Below are 21,026 nucleotides of genomic sequence, written 5' to 3'. Positions count from 1 at the left end.
TAAGCTTTCCTGTGAAGTTCAAAAATTCTGAGCATCTTACTGCCCAAAATTAATCTCAAGTTTATAATGTCAAATTAGACAATCATCCAACTACTACAAAAAGGAACGTCCACAAGCCAATGAATATCTAGCATATTAAAAACTCAACCTTTACACATATGGAGTATTGACAAGACTCGTACGGCCAGATTTGGGAACAGCTTCTTTCCAACTGCGATAAGACTGCTGAATGGATCCTAACCCGGATCTGGGCCATACCCTCCAAATATCCGGACCTGCCTCTCAGTTTTTTTGCACTACCTTACTTTCCATTTTACTATTTTCTATTTATGATTTATAATTTAAATTTTTAATATTTACTAATTTTTACTATCTTTAATATTTAAAATCCAGGGAGCGGGAAGCACAGAATCAAATATCGCTGTGATGATTGTACGTTCTAGTATCAATTGTTTGGCGACAATGAAGTATAAAGTATAAGTATTTAAGTTCCAATATTGTTTTGAATGCAGGAACATTGATATATTTGGAAGAGGAAATGATCTGAGATTTTGTGAACTTGGATATGATGGCACAGTTCAGATGCAGTTTTGAACACCACACCACAGGAAAGATGTGAGGAGTGTTGGAGAGATGGCAGAAGACATTCATTAGAAAGTTGCCTGAGAAAGAGAGTTTTCAGTTATGAGGAGAGACTGGGGAGACTAGGAGGCTTTTCCTTGGAACAGAAGAGATAAAAAAAGATATATATAAAATTATGGTGGGTATAGGTAGGGTATTCTGCACAAAACCTTCCCCCTTATCAGAGGTGAATAAAACTACAAGGCTTAGATTAAGGGTAAGGGCTATAAGAGACTTAGAAGGGATCTGAGGAGTGCCTTTTTCATGCAGGTGTTGACTCATGGAATGTACGACCTAGGAGAGTGGTAGATTAGAACTGACGATGAGCAATTAAATTGTCTATACATAATAAGGCAACAAGCTAAGTGCTGGAAGACGGGATTAATATGAAGGATGGCCATAGATTGGCACAACATGCTGGGCCTGTTTCCAGATGCTGTATGACTCAATGACACTTTGAACAGTCAAAATGAAACACAAATTCAAAACACCAGTTAATAAGTGTCATTCAGTCCCATATGGCTAAATTCTTACAGTTAAACCTATGTAGTTTATTACAAAATTGCCTTACTTGAAATTCATCCTGATTGAGAGAAATATCTCGGCCTTGTAGTAATTTTGAAGTGAGGACAGTCTTTAGCCATTCTCTTGTAGTTCTCAAAGTCAGTTTTAATAACATTTCAGTGCTTAGCATTTCATGACCTTCCTTGTTTTGAGATTTCTCACTTGCAACCTAAATTTTTAAAAAAATTCATATTCTTTGTCCACTGGTTATTTAAAGCACTATATTAAATGTGCAATGAAATGTAATTATCATCATTTATTTTACCTAATCCCACTTCATTATTCTAAAAATGGTTTGCTCTCCAATCTATACAAATTTAAAATAAGATTAAAATCTTCAAGTTTTACATAAAATACAGCATTACACAATATTTAAGAAAACAATTCTAGCTCCGGAAAATATTCCATTAAAATTCAATACATTTAAGTCAGAAGTTATTATAATGGCAAACAATGATTTGTTTTTATTGATACCTTTAATGAATATTTTTTTAATTCAGCTAGTTTGCTCATCAGCAGAATTGACGTGGCAATGGTTTCTGTAGAGGTCACTTTTTTCAGAGATTTACATATGGTTGCATGGATTTTCAAGCTGGCTTTTATACATCCATTTAAATATCCGTCATGCATTTCCCTAGATGTGGAAAATTTCTGCTCACAATCAAATACATAAGCAATTATTGCTATAATCATATTAGAAAGCTTCATCAGTCGGAAAATTTCTAATGATTAATCATATATAAGAATCCCAGAAAAGTACATGCAATTAATCAATTATGTTTTTACTGTTAGTGAATGGAATCTTGCTTTAAAGAGTCACAAAATCAACTGGTGATCAATTTTATCTTTGATAACTCCAAAATGCACAGAAATCTATATATTGAAATTAAGAACAATCTGGTTTTTATTTTCTGAGTGAAGTTGGTTATGCTGGGCATCAAGATAAATACTGTACAAGAAATTCAATTAACCACTCTAGGTTCCCAATTAGAATGTGCCTCATAGTTAAACATCTACTAAAATTAAACTAAATGCTTAAATTTCTATAGACGTATAGCCATAACTTAGGTTTAAAGCAGAACAGAATTTGTGTACCTGTTCTGCTCACCGTACACATTTCCTTCTGCAAATTTCAAAACATAATCCAATGACTATAGGAATCCAGCAACATGCAAATAAAGAGAAATAAGAATGATTACAACATCCAAAAGTACTTTTGATAAAAATACCCTTTAAAATAAAGTACAAAAGGTACAATCATTTATAAAGTAAAACAAAATTTGAAAATATTTACCAGAAAAGCAACATTTATAGAATGTTCAGAATGCCTCTCAAAACCTCATTTGACTTGTTTCTCATAAATACAAATCATTAACTGATTTTCTCCCCACAAGTTGTCCAAACTGCAGAATATATCCAGCAATTATTTAAATTGAAATTATGATATCTACAGAAAATAGTTTGTAAAGTTTAGAGTTTACGATAGCTCAATGCTTTTACGTTGAATACAAGAGTTGCAGGATTTAAAATACGTCTTTCTCATTAATTTGTTCTTGTTAAGAACTAGTCTGAATGTAACCGCAAGTGATGATGGCAAGCTTTGATCAAATAGATTGGAATGACTACTTTAACAAAGTCACAAAGATGATAAAAGAAACAAAGATGAAACATTTAAATTAACATGTGCAAGTCCATGAGAAGGAGAGATACATGCTATTGTACCAATTTGTTGATATGGCATATTTGCAGTTAATTTAATTTAGCATAAACACTGATCACAAAGAATAAGTATCTGTGCATAAAGGTAAATTCCTTGGCACTAAGAACTGATCTTCAGGGAAAAAGCCAACAGATGAGCTAGTTACAGATGCAGAAAAAAACTGGTGTAAAGGTAAAAGGTAAACGAATGATACATAATGATAACCCAGAAAGACAATAAGTGCACAAGATAGAAGTGCTGCTATGAATAAAAAGGGTGAAGATTTTGGACAAACACAAAGTGCATAAAGGACTCAGCAGGTCAGGCAACATCTGTGAAGGGAAATGGACCATCAATACTTTGGGTCGAGATACTTCATCTGGACTGGAAAGACAATGGCTAACATAAATAGTTAGGAGGAGGGGGTAGAGCAAGTGCTGGCAGGTGATAGGTGGGGTAAAAGGCAGGCAGGGCGGGAAGAAAGACAGCTTAGGTTATCTAATTTTATGTCTCAGCCTGACCGAAGTTTTAGAGTTTTGAGTTTGTAGGATTCAGTCAAAAGAAGCAACAAATGACAGCGTAAATTAATTGAAAACATTGAAGTAGCCCATAACTGTGTAGGTTACTTGAATAGAAAACTACTTCCTGTGTGCTGATATGCTTCTATTAAAGCAAAGCTGAGTTTTTTTTTTGTTATTTTGCACATTGAATCATTAATTTTTAGACAAGACGTAGCATTTTGATTTAAAGTGCTTTGTTTCCATAGCTTTAAAAAAAATCAAGTATTTAGATTAGATTATTAGATTAGATTATGAGGACACCGAGTCCTCGTTTATTGTCATTTAGAAATGCATGCATTAAGAAATGATACAATGTTCCTCCAGAGTGATATCACAAAAAAACAGCACAAACCAAAGACCAACACTGACAAGACCACATAATTATAACATATAGTTACAGCAGTGCAGAGCATGGGAACAGTAAAAAAAAAGTCTCAAGGTTCCAATCGACTCCCGATAGTTCTAATAGCAGGCTGCAAAAGGGAGAAACTCTCCCTGCCATAAACCTCCAGGCGCCTACAACTGCCGATGCATTGGAAGCACCCGACCACAGCCAACTCTATGAGTCCGACCAAAAACTTTGAGCCTCTGACCAGCCCTCCGACACCGAGCACCAAGCACCATCTCTGCCAAGTGCTTTGACCCCGCCTTGGCCGCCGCGCAACAAGCAAAGCTGAGGACTCGGGGCCTGCTCCTCCGGAGATTCTGGATCACACAGTAGCAGCGGCAGCGAAGAAGGCATTTCAAAAGATGTTCCTCCGTACTCTCACGTCTGTCTCCATCAAATCAGGATTATGCACGGCACCCTACTTGACAGATTACAGATATCATTCACCAGAGTGGCCGCTGCACGCTGCATTGCGCCGCCATCTTCTCCTCCTCCTAAAGCATTATTTCAGAAATGCTTTAGAAACAAGTCACGTTAATCTGGATCTTCAACTGAGCTTCGAGTTGCTCAAATTTGCTAGAGATCTGCCAGCTCATCCCATTCTAACATGGAGGGAGTACCTTGGCACAATTTTCTTCAGATAACTGATCAATAAGCTCCAAGGTAAAGCCTTGCTTAGCAAACAGTCAACATTGCCCACAGTGACTGAGATTTGAATAAGAATCACTGTTCACAAGTAGGCAAAAACAGAAAGCAATTTGTACCCATGAAGCCCACAATGTTAGTAAATGGGAAATCAAGCTTGGTCAGAAACCAGTGTATTTTTATACTGATGAACTGACCCTTATTCTGAACCAGCATAAATAAGAACCAGAATAATGAGCCAAATGAAACATAGCCAAAGTTCTACTTGCCACAAGTTTACCCGCAAAGAATGTAAAAGCTTATAAATAATCAATTATACAAATTATATACATTGTCTTAGAACTAGAAGCAGTTGATCAAGACCCAATTTAAAAATAAATGAGTTACAGCTCAAAGGGAGATCATAATGTCCAATACGTTTTCACTGCATGTGGAAGCTCGGAATTTCAATTCACTTTCATTGGTTTGCTCTGAACATTAAACAATACAATTTTCCACAAACACAAACCTTTTCATGTGAAATCCATCTATCCTTCAATCTGTGAACGATTCCTTGCAGAACATCAAGCAAATCAGGAGTGATCGTCAAGTAATGTGGCAAAGCTTTCCATGGTAATAAGCTGAACCAAGAACGAGCTAAAAATCTATCTACTGACATCAAATGCTTATTTTTGTTCATCAATTCCAGAAGCTCCCTGAAGAAAATGATTTGTAGGTTAAATACAACATCCCTTGTACAAAGCGCCTTGAAAACACGCACGTACACATGAAGAACAAATCCTCCAATTAAACAAAATGTCAGAGAAGAATTAGTTTTTTTATATCACACATTTTTAAATTATGGATATTATTGTCACAACAAAACACTATTTAGTAGTAAACATGACAAAGATTTTCTCATCCTCCATCTGGAGTAATATACAGTGAATTCCAGTTAATTGGGACACATCAGAACCAGTACAGTTTAGCCCAATGAAGGGGCTGGCCCAATTAGCCAAAGTTTCATGAAAATAGTTTAAAAAGTTATTTAAAAAAAAGGGACAAACTGAGTAACAAATTATGTACTTAAGTGAAATACAGAAAAAATTAGAACTAATACTACTACAATACTATAAAACTGTATTAATTCCTAATAGTTATCGCTGGAGGAATTCATCTAGTGTACACAATGAACAAAATCAGTGCAGTCACCTCATGCAGATAAAGGACTGCCTTCATACAATTGCTGGCCAGAAAGAACAACAGTCTTCGAATCAGTGAATTCGAATGAATTGAGGACAGTGGAAGCAGACAGACTAATTGTCTTTCTTCTTTGTTCTTGCTGCGTGCGTGGGGATGGAGGCTACCATTTTGTGAAGGCACTCTGTTCTCCATTTTGTGAGTTTGAAGTACTTGGCTTAATCAATGTTTTAAACAAGACATGATAGTGATCCAGGTAATTTGATGGACTGGAGATCATTTCTAAATAAGAAGTTATTTGTGAGATGTTCTTTGGTTGGATATAACATGCAGGTTTGTGAATGTTCGGGTTGGTGCCTGCCTGGAGTGATGCTGATTGAGAACAAAGTGCCATAAATTATCGACTGTCACTTGCTGGGAAGAGGGCAATAAATGGATGCTAGCTTGCAGCAGAGCCAATAACAAGATGTTAAACGTCAGACACATGACCTCTGGCCAATGACCCAGGAATGCAATATTTGAATTGATAAGAATGGATATAAAAGTGGATGCTTTGTGTGTGCTGGCAGTGGTAACTTCGAAGGATAACCATCGCAGATACAAGCATGAGCAACCCCACATTGAACACGTGGTAAGTGAATCAGGACTACAAGGAACACCTGGCCTGTGTAGATTCCTTTGCCCAGGTAATACCTTTGCTATTCTTTGACTATTCAGGAGAGTCAGGGAAACTTAGCAGTATTTAGTATATAAATTCACATACTTGTTAGTTTAGACAATAAAGATACTTGTCGGTAAACACAGATCTCTCGGAGCTTCGCTGATCATTGTTACAAGGCGGATTCTTATAACACAATGCTATTGACAGTTGCATCCTCCAAATCTTAATTTTCATTGTAACATTCAAGATGACTGTAAATTCCTCATAGTTCCTAACGTGAAGTAGTGAAATTGTTTCATTTTCACTCCTGGCCATTTCTGGCATCAAGTCTGAACGCTTGAAACTGCAGTGAACAACAGTTCCAACTTGTCTTACTGCTTATTCCTCACCAGCCATCAGTGTCAAAAAAAATCACCTTTTTTTTTTAAAACAAAAACACACAATTGACACAATTAAAAATTGCTCACTCTAAGCACACTATAGCCTCAAACAGCCACACAAGTGTGAGTGACCAATGCTAGTTAGAACTTGTTTGGCAAGTCTCCTGCCCCAATTAAGCAGCATAGCGTCCAAAATAAATGAAGGGAATCCCAACAATTTTCTCAGTTTGCTTTTGCTCTTTAAGTGGCTGTTCCAATTATCCAGAATCCACTGTACTGCTTAACATCTGATGCATCTATTGCCATACTGGTAACTCAAAAACTACTTACCTTTGGGTGCCATCATTAATGTTTTCTCTAAAATTAATAACTGGAAGCCCACTGAGTCCAGCCCAGTTGTCTTCTGACTGACTATTGTCCAGAAACTCTGGGCTCATTACAAGAGATGGAAAATGGAATAAATGGAAAACAGGAATCAACAGCACCCATTTTATTATTTTGTTGTCAATACATCTATGCATTGTTGTCAATAGTATCCTCACAATCCTATAAATTGAAAAAAAAATAATCAGTAAGGATAGGCAGCAACAGCTCTGTCATGATTACTCCAAACACTGGTGCTCCACAAGGTTGCATCCTCTCAGCACCCTACTCTACTCCCTGCACACTTAGGACTGCGTGGCCAGATTCTGCTTTAAATTCATCTGCAAGTTCTCATTTACTTTAGAACAGTACTCCTCATTATTTCTATGACAATTTCTCTTTTTCTGTAAAAATGGATGTGAGATCTGTCATTTCCCAAACCTTCAATACACGTAACTTTTCCTATTGGTCTGTAAGGGAAAAGGATTAACTTCTGCAATTCTTTTGATTCTTCTTATCATTATAAACTTTTTAGTTCTACTTTTATGTTTCTCACTAGACTATAATATACTTTCCCTTTCCTTATCTACACCTTGGTACTCTTTACTCTGCAAAATTTCAATTATTTAAGTTATAATTAAACAGGAGAAACAACTTTAAGACTACACATGTAGAATGGCAAGATATACATTTAAATGTGTTTGAACAATTTATGCAGTCCTTACCCATCCCTGAAACAGAAGATTTCTTTAAGAGTCTTAAATTCCTCGACGATGTCATTTGCTGGTAAATAGTGAACACTGAAAAAGTCACAAATTGTAGCCAATGCAGAATTTGACCATTCAAGATTATACGTGCAAGAGACGTACAGTATTAGTAAGCCAGTTCTCAGGCGGCTTTGCACAGAATTTGTCTCCGTTTCAGAAGCTTGATTACGAGGATCCTCGGCCATTGCTGTCAAAGCTGTTTTTAGAATATCCTTAACCTAAACAATAAATAATTATCTGAAACTATTGTCAAATAAAGTTCTAGTCAATATGTAGAGAAAGTACTTAACATGGATTTGAACTTGGTCATGATCTTATTGGAAACGGTTTTCCATGAAATAGTGCCTCAAATTAAACTTCTGCATTCAATCCAGATACCTTGTGTGTTTTTCTATGGAATCCAAGTTTATCCAAATCCTAATAAGTGTGTGTTTGATATTTCCTAGCAAGAATATTCTTTGAAATGGTGGTGTAAAGAAATTTGGTGTAAAGAGATTACTCATAGTGTTGTGTTTATATCATGCAAGGGACAGATGAACTGCGCAGATTTGCAGAGAGTCCAAATCCAATGTTAAACATTTTCTGGAATTTGTATTGCTGTTTTTTTTAAAAAAGAGAATTGCAAAATAAATGTACCATTTTATTCTAAATGTATGGAGTAAATCCCTTTACAGTGTACATGATATTTATTCTTCACCATTTCTAAAGAATACACCATAAGATAACAGGAGAGATGATCTAGCTGGCAGACGGATATTTTATTTGACAATACTAGGAGTGAAAACCTTTACCAGTATTTGACATACTTGTGCATTTGATCACATAAGGCATTGTTAATAACTGGAAATGTCTTGGGACTTAGCTGCAGCAGGGTGGGAATGCTTTGATCAGTCTCTCAAATGCTTAGAGTTTTGCAATGAAAATATTTTAAAATTCATTCCTTGCTTTTTTCTGATTATATATGTGTTAAAGGTTACAAAGACATTATTACTTTATATGAAAACTACATATTAGCCACTTCAATAAACTACAAAATACAAAGAATACCTAATTAGCCACTCAGTGAACTGATCTACAAAATGCCAGAACCCCAGTCTGACAGCCATTTCTACTGTTCCCCGTCTCTGTAAATCTGCCTCGGGACTAGTCACAACTCCAACAAGATTGTTCCTGCACAAAGACACAGTCCTTTTATACCTTTAAGAATCTCTCTCCTCCTTTTGTATTTTTCCATTCAGTCATAGTACCAAGCTATACTTGCATTTCCACATCATTCTTTTTTCATAGAACATGATTTTCATCTTTATCTACCATCAAGCCTGTGCAATAGACCAAATGGTACCCTAAGTCATAAAAAAAAAATCTATATTGTAATGGTAGTACTCATACTAGTAGTGCAATTGTTGTTAATATGATTCTGCTATCAAAATACGGATGTGATTCTGTTCAGGTAGAAAATGAGGAAGAACTCCAACAATACAAATTCCCAGGATGGTATAGTCTGTAGATCTTCAATGACTTTAGTATGTTAGAAACTGAAATACAGAAGATGTAGACCTGCTCTCCCTTTCAATAATGGCTAATTTTCCATATGAATATGCATTTTATAAATGGATTTTTCTCAAAGCAAGCCTGCATATTAAAAATGCATAAATTGTTGGTATATTGATGGTGGGAACAAGTCAATCCAATTGTTGATCACTTTACTTACTTGTTTCTCTCCAAAGGAAAGGGAAGTCCAGGGAACTGGCTTTCTTTCAAAAACCATAGGTTTTTTATAAACTTCAAAGAAATGTTGTAGTTGTTTCAGGAAAACCCTCAGATTCGTATTGTTCCATGTTGTAAGGGTATCAAATATTGACTTCACCATAATTTCACCTGCTAGTTGTTTTCCATGTTTTATATCCCTTTCTGCACTTCTGAAGAAATTCTGTAACTTCTGTAAACTCCAACCTTTTGCAATAGGCGCACATATGATATCATCGTATTGATGCCATTCTGAGTAAATCAAAAGCATTCAGTTAGAAATGAACAAATATGTGAGAATACTAAAATTGATCAGAAGTTTTAAGTTAAGTGTGTGTTTGTTTACTCTTTCTTTAAACAATTAAGTGGGCTTGCCATATTTTGCTCACTTTAAAGGAATGGTTCTTATTTTTTTCTCACACTCCAAAAATTAAAAAGATCGTGCTGATAATTATGCATAAATACAGCCTCCTTTACATTGGCATGACCTGTCATAGATTGGGGAAATCGCTTTGTTGAGCATCTTTGCCCCAACCACAAGTTTTCGCAGAGGCCAACCATTTTAATTCCAATACCCATTCTGAAATGTCAGTCCATGCCTCCTCTACTGCCATAATGAGCCCATTCTCAGATTGGAGGAGCAGCACTTCATATTCCATTCGGGTAGCCTCCAAGTTGAAGGCATAAACATCGATTTTTCTAATTTCTGCTAAATCCCCTTTCCATTCCCTCTTCTTCCATTTCCCATTCTGGCTGCCCTCTCATCCCCTCTCCTAACCTGCCTGTCACATCCCCCTGATGCCCCTCCTCCTCCCCTTTTTCATGGTCCCCTCTCCTCTCTTATCAAATTCCCTTTTCTTCAGTTTTACCCTTTCCACCTATCACCTCCCAGATTTTCACTTCAACCCCTCTCCCCCAACTCCGGAGACCTTCCATCCTCAGCCACAAAACTCATAATTCCCATACCCCACACTGATCTGTTTTACCTCCTCCCCAAGATCAAAAGCCTGACTGTCCTGGTAGACCCATAGTTTCTGCCTGCTCCTGCCCCACCGAACTTGTATCTGCCTACCTGGACTCCATTTTGTCACCCATAGTTCAGTCCCTCCCCACCTACATCCGGGATACATCCCATGCCCTCCACCTCTTCAATAACTTCCAGTTCCCTGGTCCCAACTGCTTCATTTTCACTATGGATGTTCAATCCTTATACACTTCAATTCCCCATCAAGAAGGTCTCAAGGCCCTCTGCTACTTTCTGGACAATAGACCTCACCAGTTCCCCACCACCACTACCCTCCTCCGGTTGGCAGAACTGGTACTCACACTTAATAACTTCTCTTTTGGCTCTTCCCACTTTCTTCAGACCAAAGGTGTAGCTATGGGCACTCGCATAGGCCCCAGCTGTACCTGCCTCTTCGTTGGTTATATGAAACAGTCTGTGGTCCAAACCTAAACTGGTACTGCTCCCCAACTTTTCCTTCACTACACTGATGACTACATTGGTGCTATTTCCTGCACCCATGCTGAGCTCATCAATTTCATCGACTTTACTTCAAACTTCCACCCAGCCCTCAAATACACTTGGTCCATCTCGGACACTTCTCTCCCCTTTCTCAATCTCTTGGTCTCCATCCCTGGAGACAGACTGTCCACTGACATCTTCCATAAGCCCACTGACTCTCATAACTACCTCAACTATACCTCTTCCCACCCTGCCACATGCAAAAATGCCATTCCCTATTCCCAGTTCCTCTGTCTCCGTCACATCTGCTCCCAGGATGAGGCTTTCCGTTCCAGGACATCTCAAATGTCCTCCTCCTTTAAGGATTGTGGTTTCCCTTCTGCCATTATCAATGATGCCCTCACCCGCATCTCCTCCATTTCCCGTACTTCGGCCGTCACCCCATCCTCCCATCACAACAGGTACAGAGTTCCCCTTGTCCTCACCTACCACCCCACCAGTCTCCGGATCCAGCACATTATCCTCTGCAACTTCTGCCACCTTCAACAGGACCCCACCAATAAGCACATCTTTCCCTCTCCACCCCTCTCTGCTTTCCCCAGGGATTGGTCCCCCCGCGCCCCCCCCCCAGCACTTATCCCTGTAAGCGTAAGTGCTATACCTGTCCCTACACCTCCTCTCTTGCCACCATTCAGGGCCCCAAACAGTCCTTCCAGGTGAGGCAACACTTCATTTGTGAGTCTGTTGGGGTCATCTATTGCATCCAGTGCTCCTGGTGCGGCCCCCTCTACATCGGTGAAACCCGACGCAGATTGGGGGACCGCTTCATCAAGCGCCTCCGCTCCGTCCACCACAACAGACAGGATCTCCCAGTTGCCACCCACTTCAACTCTGCTTTACATTCCCATTCGGATATGTCCATACATGGGCTCCTCTACTGCCACGATGAGGCTAAGCTCAGGTTGGAGGAGCAACACCTCATATACCGTGTAGGTAGTCTCCAGCCCCTTGGCATGAACATTTAATTCTCCAACTTCCAGCAATTCCCTCCCCCGCCCCCAGCTGCCTATCACCTCTCTCATGGTTCTGCCTCCTTCTGCTACCCATTGTACTTTCCCCTATTCCTTCTTCACCTTTCCTGCCTATCCCCTCCCTGCTTCCCCTCCCCCACCCTTTATCTTTCCCCTTACTGGTTTTTCACCTGGCACCTACCAGCCTTCTCCTTCCCACCCTCCCCCCACCTTCTTTATAGGGCCTCTCTTCAGTCCTGATGAAGGGTTCCAGCCTAAAAAGTTTTACTCATCATTTCCACGGATGCCACCCGACCTGCTGAGTTCCTCCAGCGTGTTGTGAGTGTTGCTTTGACCCCAACATCTGCAGAATATTTTGTTTACCTCTCCCCCACCCACCTACCTACCTTCCCCTTCACCTGGCTTCACTTGTCACCTTCTAGTTTGTCCTCCTTCCCCTTCACCTGGCTTCACTTGTCACCTTCCAGTTTGTCCTCCTTCGCCTCTCCCCAAGCCTTCTTATTCTGGCTTCTTCACTCCTCCTTCCCAGTATTGATGAAAGGTCCCAGTCCGAAACATTGACTCGATTCTTTTCCACAGATGCTGCCTGACCTGCTGAGTTCCTCCAGCATTTTGTATCAAAGACGAGAGTAAGGGTTGTATAGGGATTGGGAGAATGATATCTGCATAATAAAGTATCTGAGAAAGGAGTTACCGAGGTCACATTTTGTTGCTGCAATCCTACCTTGGAATCAAAGTACAGAAGTAAGAGCCCACACCAGATAATTCCAGTAAATAGAAAATGGAGTTTAGACACAATTCTAGGTTGTTTTCCAGTGCAGTGTTGAAATCCAGGGTGTCCTGATGTGCCTTTATACCCTATGGTTTGTGGAAACTCAAAACCATGTACTGTATGTATTAGTCATTGTATAATTTGGTATGAAGATGGAACCAAGTGAGTATGGCTGCTCAGGCCTTTAAGTCTGCAAGACCGCAGTCAAGTTATTCTTTAAAGGTTAACTTTTAAGATGTGAAAATCACCATCTGAAAAGTAGAGGGAAGCAAAGAGAAAGAAAAGACAGTGACAAACAGCAAAACAAACATACAGGTTGAGCAACCCTCATCTGAAATGCTTGGGGCCAGAAGTACTTCAGATTTTGTACTTTGGAATATTTGCATTTACATAATGAGAGAGCTTGGGGTTGGGACCCAGGTCTAAACACGAAATCCATTTCCATTACACTGGCACTAACAAGGCGCCAATCAGGGTAGGTGAGGTCACTTCTCCAAACTGACTGTGGTGCGCAGAAACCTGCGCATCACCTGGGAACCTTCCCACTGCCTTGTGGCATTTTCCATCTGTGGTGTCATATCAGCACTCAAAACTGTTTCAGATTTTGAAGGTTTTCAGATTTTGGATTTTCAGTTAAAGGGTGCTCTACCTTTACTAGGAGATAGCGGTCAAACTTTGAAACATTTGAGATACAAGGGAACAGGAAAAGATGAACCTTTTGCACAAATCACAATAGGCCTGTGGAGAAATGTATTATAATTCAGGTTTCCTGATTTTGTTTTTGATCTGCATTAATAGCAAAAAGATCTGTTAGAAAAGCAGTCCCAGCTTCACAGGATCAAAATATGTACTTTTATTCAAGCCAAATCAGACTATCACACCTCAACTATAGAACATAGCACGAGAAATTATGCAGGATGTCTATTACATACTACTCTCTTCTCCAAAGTAAGTTCAAAACTGTAATGAGTAAAACACTGACATATTCAAGGTAATAGGCACAGAGGAACAGTATGCAATTTAGTGAAAGATCATGGCATATTGAGATTGAAATATGAATCGAGAGGGTCAAAATATCAAGAGATGACTGCATATGCCAACTTTAAGAACAAAGGGTGTTTTAAGTTTCTATTTCCTTGTATAAGTGTGAATATTGGACAGTAATATAGTATCATTTTGAAGATGAGACTGGTTATAAAATTACTGGTAAGAAATTTAATTGTGCTTAGCTACTTACCACTTTCAGAAAGCAAATCTTTTTTTATATGTAAGCAGCGGTTCACAATACAATCATTTGGTCCATCCGACTTATAAATGGATTCATACACTAATCCATTGGCATTTACAACTGCATACTTATAAGGATGCACTTTTCCAATGATGTTTTTATGAGCGTAAAGGCATCCCTCAATGAAGTATCCATGTTCTCCTAAACTCCTGTTGATGCGAAGCAAAAATTTCAAATAATTGGCCTAAATAAGCTATTAATGTAAACATAAACAAACCCTTTATTGGAGTTACAAGTATAAAACAGAAAGCAATAAAAGATTAGACTGCACAGAGCAAGTATCCAAATATTTAGGTGAGTGTGAGCATATGATAGAGACAAATTGATCTTTTTGACCTTAGCACTTAGTACTTTGAAATTAAGGCAGCAAATGTTTTGAAATATAGTTAATTTTTCTATATTTCAAAAATAAATTATTGTGCTTTCTTAAATGGTTCAGTTATTGTTATTTATTTTTACTTTTCCAGTAACATCCATTTAATGTGTTAAGTATATCCCAGATCCAGTAATATCAATGCTCAGTGACTGGTCAGAAAGATAATTTTTGGTCTACAAACCAGGACAATAGTGTGCACTGTTAAATGTGATATACAGTGGTGCTAGAAAGTTTGTGAACCCTGTAGAATTTTCTCTATTTCTGCATAAATATGACCTAAAATGTGATCAGATTTTCACGCAAGAACTAAAATTAGATAAAGAGAAGACAATTTAATAAATAACACAAAAATATTATACTTGTTCATTTAAAAACACAAACACGAGGAAATCTGCAGATGCTGGAAATTCAAGCAACACACACAAAATGCTGGTGGAACGCAGCAGGCCAGGCAGCATCTATAGGAAGAGGTACAGTCGACGTTTCAGGCCGAGATCCTTCGTCAGGACTTGCTCATTTATTTGTTGAGAAAAATGATCCAATATTACATGTATTTGTTGGAAAATGTCTGCAACTTGGTGATCTGGTTAGCCCAACAATCAGTAATATAGAGAATACAAGATTGGATGAAGGGTGTTGTAACATGATGCCCAGAAATCATATATTTAAGCAAAGTCAATATGGTCTTATGAACATGAAATTAATGTTTGACAGAGCTTGAAGATGTAACAAGCATTCCAAACAAATGGGTTTTCAGAAGGCATTTGATCAGATTTGGTATCTGAGGTTTGGAACAATGGGTCAGATGGAAATGACTGACAGAAACAGTTCAGCCAAATGTAAAAGTCTAACATTCACCATCCAGTTCAGACTTGGGACATGAACAGGCTGAGGAGTGAAACTAATAAGAACTGACACTACATTGAAAGGGATCACCAATTCTGAAAAAAGGTAAGGTGTCCTTGGTATTTCACTTTAAACTTGTTAATTAATTGCTGGCAGCACAAGGCCTTTTTTTTTAACTTAAGCTTCATTTTACTCAACTGCTTCCTGCATTCCACAACTCTTTTAGTCTCTAACTTCCATACAAGCAAAGCCAAGTCTGAGATAAACTGGAGGTCAGAATCCAGTGCAGATGATGTGTTTCTCACCCAATGCATTTACCATTAAAACAAGCAATCGAGCATCCAGTGTACTAAGGAGAAAGGCTGAACATACTTTACCTCCACCCAGCAGTTGGCTAATATACAAATGGCAAATTTACTCATTTGTGTAACTGAGACTGGAATAGGTAAGTTGATTTAATATGTTTTAATTATCTGTCAGCATTTTAAAGTATATATTTATTTGCATTTCAAATACAAATAACATTTTTGCAACTATTTACATTGTTTTTAACCATCTTTATCAAAGGCATTTAAAAACAGTACAAAAGCTTTAAACAGTAGGCTGTCAAAGGTAGACTAAATGCTCCAGAGATGTACACCACCTGAAACCTTCTTGCTACTCTTCTGACCATCCATTCTGGAAAGGTTAAGTCCCGGCAGATAGGCAACATGAACAAGTCTAGACAGCAATCAATTCTGAAAATCTACTTTGTGTTCCCTCTCACACTGAAACCCTCTTGCTGCCGCCCCTCTGTGAGGAGTTCAGTGAAACCCTCTCTCACTGCTCCCCCCCATGATCTCTGCTGTCCTTCGACTCTTTGAAAATGTGCTTGCCCAGACCTGCTACCACAGCACAGGAGTTCACTGAACATCTATTTCGTTATTTTAACAAGGACTGAGAAATAGTAAACCAACGAAACAGAGTTTGAGTCACTAGTTTGTGTTTGGAATGGCAGGTTACATTTCTGAAGTGCCTCAAGGATTATCAGCTGGGCCTCAGCATACTGCCAATATGTATCCCTGTAGATGCTTGCAAGTTTGGAACTTTATCACAAGCATATCCACTGTGGAAATCCCAAACTTGCTGACAGATCCAAAGATGGCTAACATATAACTATACTATTTTTTATACTTTATACTTTATTGTCGCCAAACAATTGATACTAGAGCAAACAATCATCACAGCAATATTTGATTCTGCTCTTCATGCTACCTGGAGTACAAATTGATAGTAAATATTAAAAATTTAAATTATAAATCATAAATAGAAAAGGGAAAGTAAGGTAGTGCAAAAAAACCGAGGCACAGATCCGGATATTTGGAGGGTATGGACCAGATCCGGGTCAGGATCCGTTCAGCAGTCTTATCACAGTTGGAAAGAAGCTGTTCCCAAATCTACTATGTCAAATTAATGAAATTCCACATGAAAATCTGTTCATGAATCCTCTATCAGCCATTTCACTTCCAAAGGGAAGACTATAGCTGCGAGCACAGAAGGTCAGAATTACGCCGTTTTAAAGTTCAAAGTATATTTATTATCAAAGTATGTATACTATATACAACCTTGAGATTCGTCTCTTTTACAGGCAGCCACAAAACAAAGAAACTGAATAAAACCTATTATAGAAGACCGTCAAACACCCAATTGTGCAGGAAAAGAAAATTAATTTATCTCTGAGATCAATTTTAATTAGAAATTATTTTACTTTTAATAGCTTTTAATATGTGAATTCATTTCTAATAGTTTTTTTGAATGTTTATATAGATCAGTAACATTCTGAAGCATTCTAAAGTCTTGATGGTTTGACAGACAACTAAGCTGTGAAGATGTGTTTTTTCCTCGCTGCTAAAGGCTTTCTCAGTACTTCCCAGCCAAGGCTAAGCAACAAGGTCACTGCAAAGCACTGTTGCTCTCGTAGCTCTAGGATACTCTTGTCTGGCAAATTTAACCTTTTCGTGTGAATCAGATAAATGTGAGACAATCGAGTGTTGTGTATTCTGCAGAAAACTTGTGTATTCTGCAGAACCACTGGTAATTAAATGGAAGATAATTTTCATGTTGATGTTTTTTCAGAAGCAATTCTCAGCTTCATCGATGATAACATAAGATCAAACACGACAAAAGCAGTTCTTTCAGTAGGGTTGAGTAATGCAAGGTTAAATATGCAAATATATTCTTCATTATTCTAACATTCGAGATAAATGCAAGCAAAAACAAAACAATGCTTGAAAACTTTTAACCAAATGTAAACTTACTTGGTTACAGTTACTTCACATACGTTTGTGTTCCAGTCTTCAGCAAGACTCCCAGATCTTATAAATACTTTATCTTTAACTGGATTGAAATTAAAATCCTTTGACAATATTGCATGGAAGTAAACAAAAACAGTTTCTTCAGGTTTTAAAGCTGTGTAACTGTAGATTTAAAACATATTATTAAAACAAATACACAATGATCCTTGGGAAGTCTGAAATATGTGGTGTTTCATATTAGAATTATTTCACCTTTATACAACTTGCATTTCATTTATAACAGTATTTTAATACAAGAAATATAACTGATATTCTGTAAGAAAGTCAACTGTCTAAACTCTATTGGTCATATCTGTACCAAGTTTTCAGAGTGGTAAGCAACAGGCAAGACTAGAACTCTTTTAGCTGGGAACTGTCATATTTTAATGAACAAATAGCAGTTTCACATGATAAAGACAGAGGATGGCTGTAACAACCAGTGAAGAGAAAGTGGAAGGACTTGTACTTCAAGAGGGAATGAAAGAAAGCAGATATAATTAAACTGAACAAAAAGAGCTGATGAGATGCTGCTCACAATAAAGCAAGAATTAATAAATGAAGTGGGTCAGCTGTAGGCACACGTGTATGGAAAAATAAATTAAACAAAACTGCAAAGGCTGAAACACATGAGAGAAAAGAAATGGGTAGCCAAGAAGAAAAATTATAAGAGAAAAAACAAAGTGCAGAAATTTCCCTCATATGCTTTCTGCTGACAAATGTATAATCACACTAACACAACCCGCCTTTAAAAACGTCTACTAATCAAACTTCAAGACAACAGTATTCAATTATTCAGCCAGCTAAAGCCTAGCAAACTTAGCAACTGAATCTCTCTCATGACTTCAAATACATGATATCTCATTCGTGTTTTCCCCACCTTGGTTCAGAAGGCTTTTTTTTTGATTGTTTTTTTTGTTGCTGTTTTTCCTTCCTGCTTAATAGTTTTTTATCTTCATCAGCACTTTTGTTGCTTGCTGTTGAGGCAGTTAATTCACTGTTACTTTTCTGTTTTGGGTTTTCCAATGGATTATCAGCCCATTTTTGTTCCAGTGTCTTGGAATCATGCTCCAGTCCTTTCTTCTCACTCTTCTGAATGGGACTTTTTTTATCATCTGTTCTTGAATATCCACCCTAGGGGGCACCAAATACAAGAAAAGTAACTTGAAAATCTCTGCCTTCAATGTTTTCAAACTTACATTTTACTTTTTATTTGTTATTTAGAGATACAGCGCAGAACAGGCCCTTCCGGCCCAATGAGCTGTGCCACCCAGCACCCCACCAATGTAACACTAGCCTAATCACAGGATAATTTACAATGACCAATTAACCTCCTAACTGGTACGTCTTTCAACTGTGGGAGGAAACCAAAGCACCCAAAGTAAACCCACGCAGTCTCAGACAGAAAGTACAAATTCCAGACAGTACCAGAATGGAGATCTGAACTCCAATGCCACAAGCTGTAATTGTGTCACACTAAATACATGCTACCTTTTTATACTGGAATCAGTTGCTTTATCTGTCTGTAACTTGAGTTCCCGAAGGTAAATTAGTTTATTATTGCCATAGAGTACAGGGAACATATTTGTTTCAATTATATGTTTTGCGTGTCATCCATACAGACCATTTCATTACAATGAGGCAGTAAAGGGGAAAATAACAGAATGCAGAATAAATTTTCATAGAAAATGCAGTGCAGGCAGACAATTAAGGTGCAAGGATATAACAGAGTAGATTGCGAGGTCAAGAGTTAATCTCACCATACTATCAGAATCAATTTTAATATAACTGGCATATGCTATGAAATTTAAATAGCAGTACATTGCAATACACAATTATAAAAACATGAATTATGATTTTAAAAATATACATAAAAACTTAAATACTGTAAGAAATGCAAAAGAAAGCAAAAAGTCTGAGGGAGAGTTCCTTAATCATTCAGAAATCTGATGGCAGATAGGAAGAAGCTGTTCCTGAAACAGTGAATGTGTGTCTTCAAACTCCTGTACCTCCTCCTTGATGGTAGTAATGAGAAGAGGGCATGTCCTGAGTGATGGGGGTCCTTAATTATGGATGCCACCTTCTTTGAGGTATCCTCAATGCTGAGGAAGCAGGTACCCATAATGGAGCCAGCTGAGTTTACAACTTTGTGCAGCTTTTTCTAATCTTGTCCAGTGGCCCCTCAATGCCAGACGGTGATGCAATCAGTTAGAATGGTACATCTGTAAAAATTTGTGAGAATCTTTGGTGATATTCCAAGTCTCCACAAACTCTTAATGAAATATAGTTGCTGTCGTGCCTTCATTGAAATTGCTTCAATATGTTGGACCCAGGATAAATCTTCAGAGATGTTGATACCCACAAACTTGAAACTCTTCACCCCTTCCATGGCAGATCTCTAGATGTGGACTGATGTGTTCAATCAATTTTTCCTTCCAGAAGTCCATAGTCAATTCCTTGGGTTTATGAGGTTGAGTGCAAGTTCGTTGTTGTAACACTACTCAACCAGCTGACCAATCTCGATCCTGTACACCTCCTCATCACCATCTGAAATTCTGCCAACAATAGTTGTGTCATCTAATTTCCTGTTGCTGTGCCTAGCCGCACAGTCATGGGTGTAGAGATAGTAGAGCAGTGGGCCAAGTATGCATCCTTGAGATGCACCAGTGTTGACTGTCAGCGAGGAGATGTTATTTCTGATCTGCATTGACTGTGGCCTCCCGATGAGAAGTCACAGATCCAGAGAGGGGCACAGAGGCCAAGGTTTTGTAGCTTGCTGATTAGATCTGAGGGGCGTCGTCGTGGCTATCCCTCGAGGTCGAAGATGATGGTCTTCGTTCTGTTGATCTAATTATGGGCTCTCAAGTGGCTTACGAGTCCAATCTTGGCTTTGAAAGTTCTTCCGCATTCAGGACAAGTAGTTCCAGATGGCAGATCGGGCTTTGGTTGTTGCTGCCTCTCTTTCCATTTTCTTCTCTTTTCTTCTAATTCTGCATATCTGTTGGCTTCAAAAGTTGCTGTTCCTTCTTGGATGATGGCTTGCTAGAGTTTCCTGTCCTTGGCATTGGTTTCCCAATTGTTGATGTCGATGTTACATTTCTTCATGTTGGCTTTTAAGATGTCTTTGAATCTCTTCTGTCATCCGCCTCTTTTACATATGCATTCTTTAAGCTGGGAGTAGAAGATTTGTTTCAGCAGACATTCGTCTTTCATCAAAGTTGCTGGTGAACGCAGCAGGCCAGGCAGCATCTGTAGGAAGAGGTGCAGTCGACGTTTCAGGCCGAGACCCTTCGTCAGGACTAACTGAAGGAAGAGTGAGTAAGGGATTTGAAAGTTGGAGGGGGA

The 21,026-nt window shown here is 38.3% G+C and overlaps 1 protein-coding gene across 1 annotated transcript in view; it reads right to left on the bottom strand.

Annotated features, from left to right (window-relative positions):
* rnf213a (ring finger protein 213a) overlaps positions 1-21,026 on the bottom strand; it is a 211,417-nt gene that overhangs the window by 170,357 nt on the left and 20,034 nt on the right. The window contains exons 5-14 of the mRNA XM_063030522.1: positions 18,562-18,815; positions 17,649-17,807; positions 14,079-14,278; positions 9,539-9,825; positions 7,786-8,045; positions 7,028-7,243; positions 4,986-5,172; positions 2,281-2,336; positions 1,660-1,819; positions 1,193-1,354 (exon numbers count right to left, since the gene is read on the bottom strand). Coding sequence (XP_062886592.1) covers positions 1,193-1,354; positions 1,660-1,819; positions 2,281-2,336; positions 4,986-5,172; positions 7,028-7,243; positions 7,786-8,045; positions 9,539-9,825; positions 14,079-14,278; positions 17,649-17,807; positions 18,562-18,815 — 1,941 coding nt within the window. The remainder of the gene's footprint in view (positions 1-1,192; positions 1,355-1,659; positions 1,820-2,280; positions 2,337-4,985; positions 5,173-7,027; positions 7,244-7,785; positions 8,046-9,538; positions 9,826-14,078; positions 14,279-17,648; positions 17,808-18,561; positions 18,816-21,026) is intronic.

This window comes from Mobula hypostoma, chromosome 22, assembly GCF_963921235.1.
Source record: "Mobula hypostoma chromosome 22, sMobHyp1.1, whole genome shotgun sequence".
NCBI lineage: Eukaryota > Metazoa > Chordata > Chondrichthyes > Myliobatiformes > Myliobatidae > Mobula > Mobula hypostoma.
Note: the sequence above shows the minus strand (reverse complement) of the source record. Positions and strands in the feature narration are given on the sequence as shown.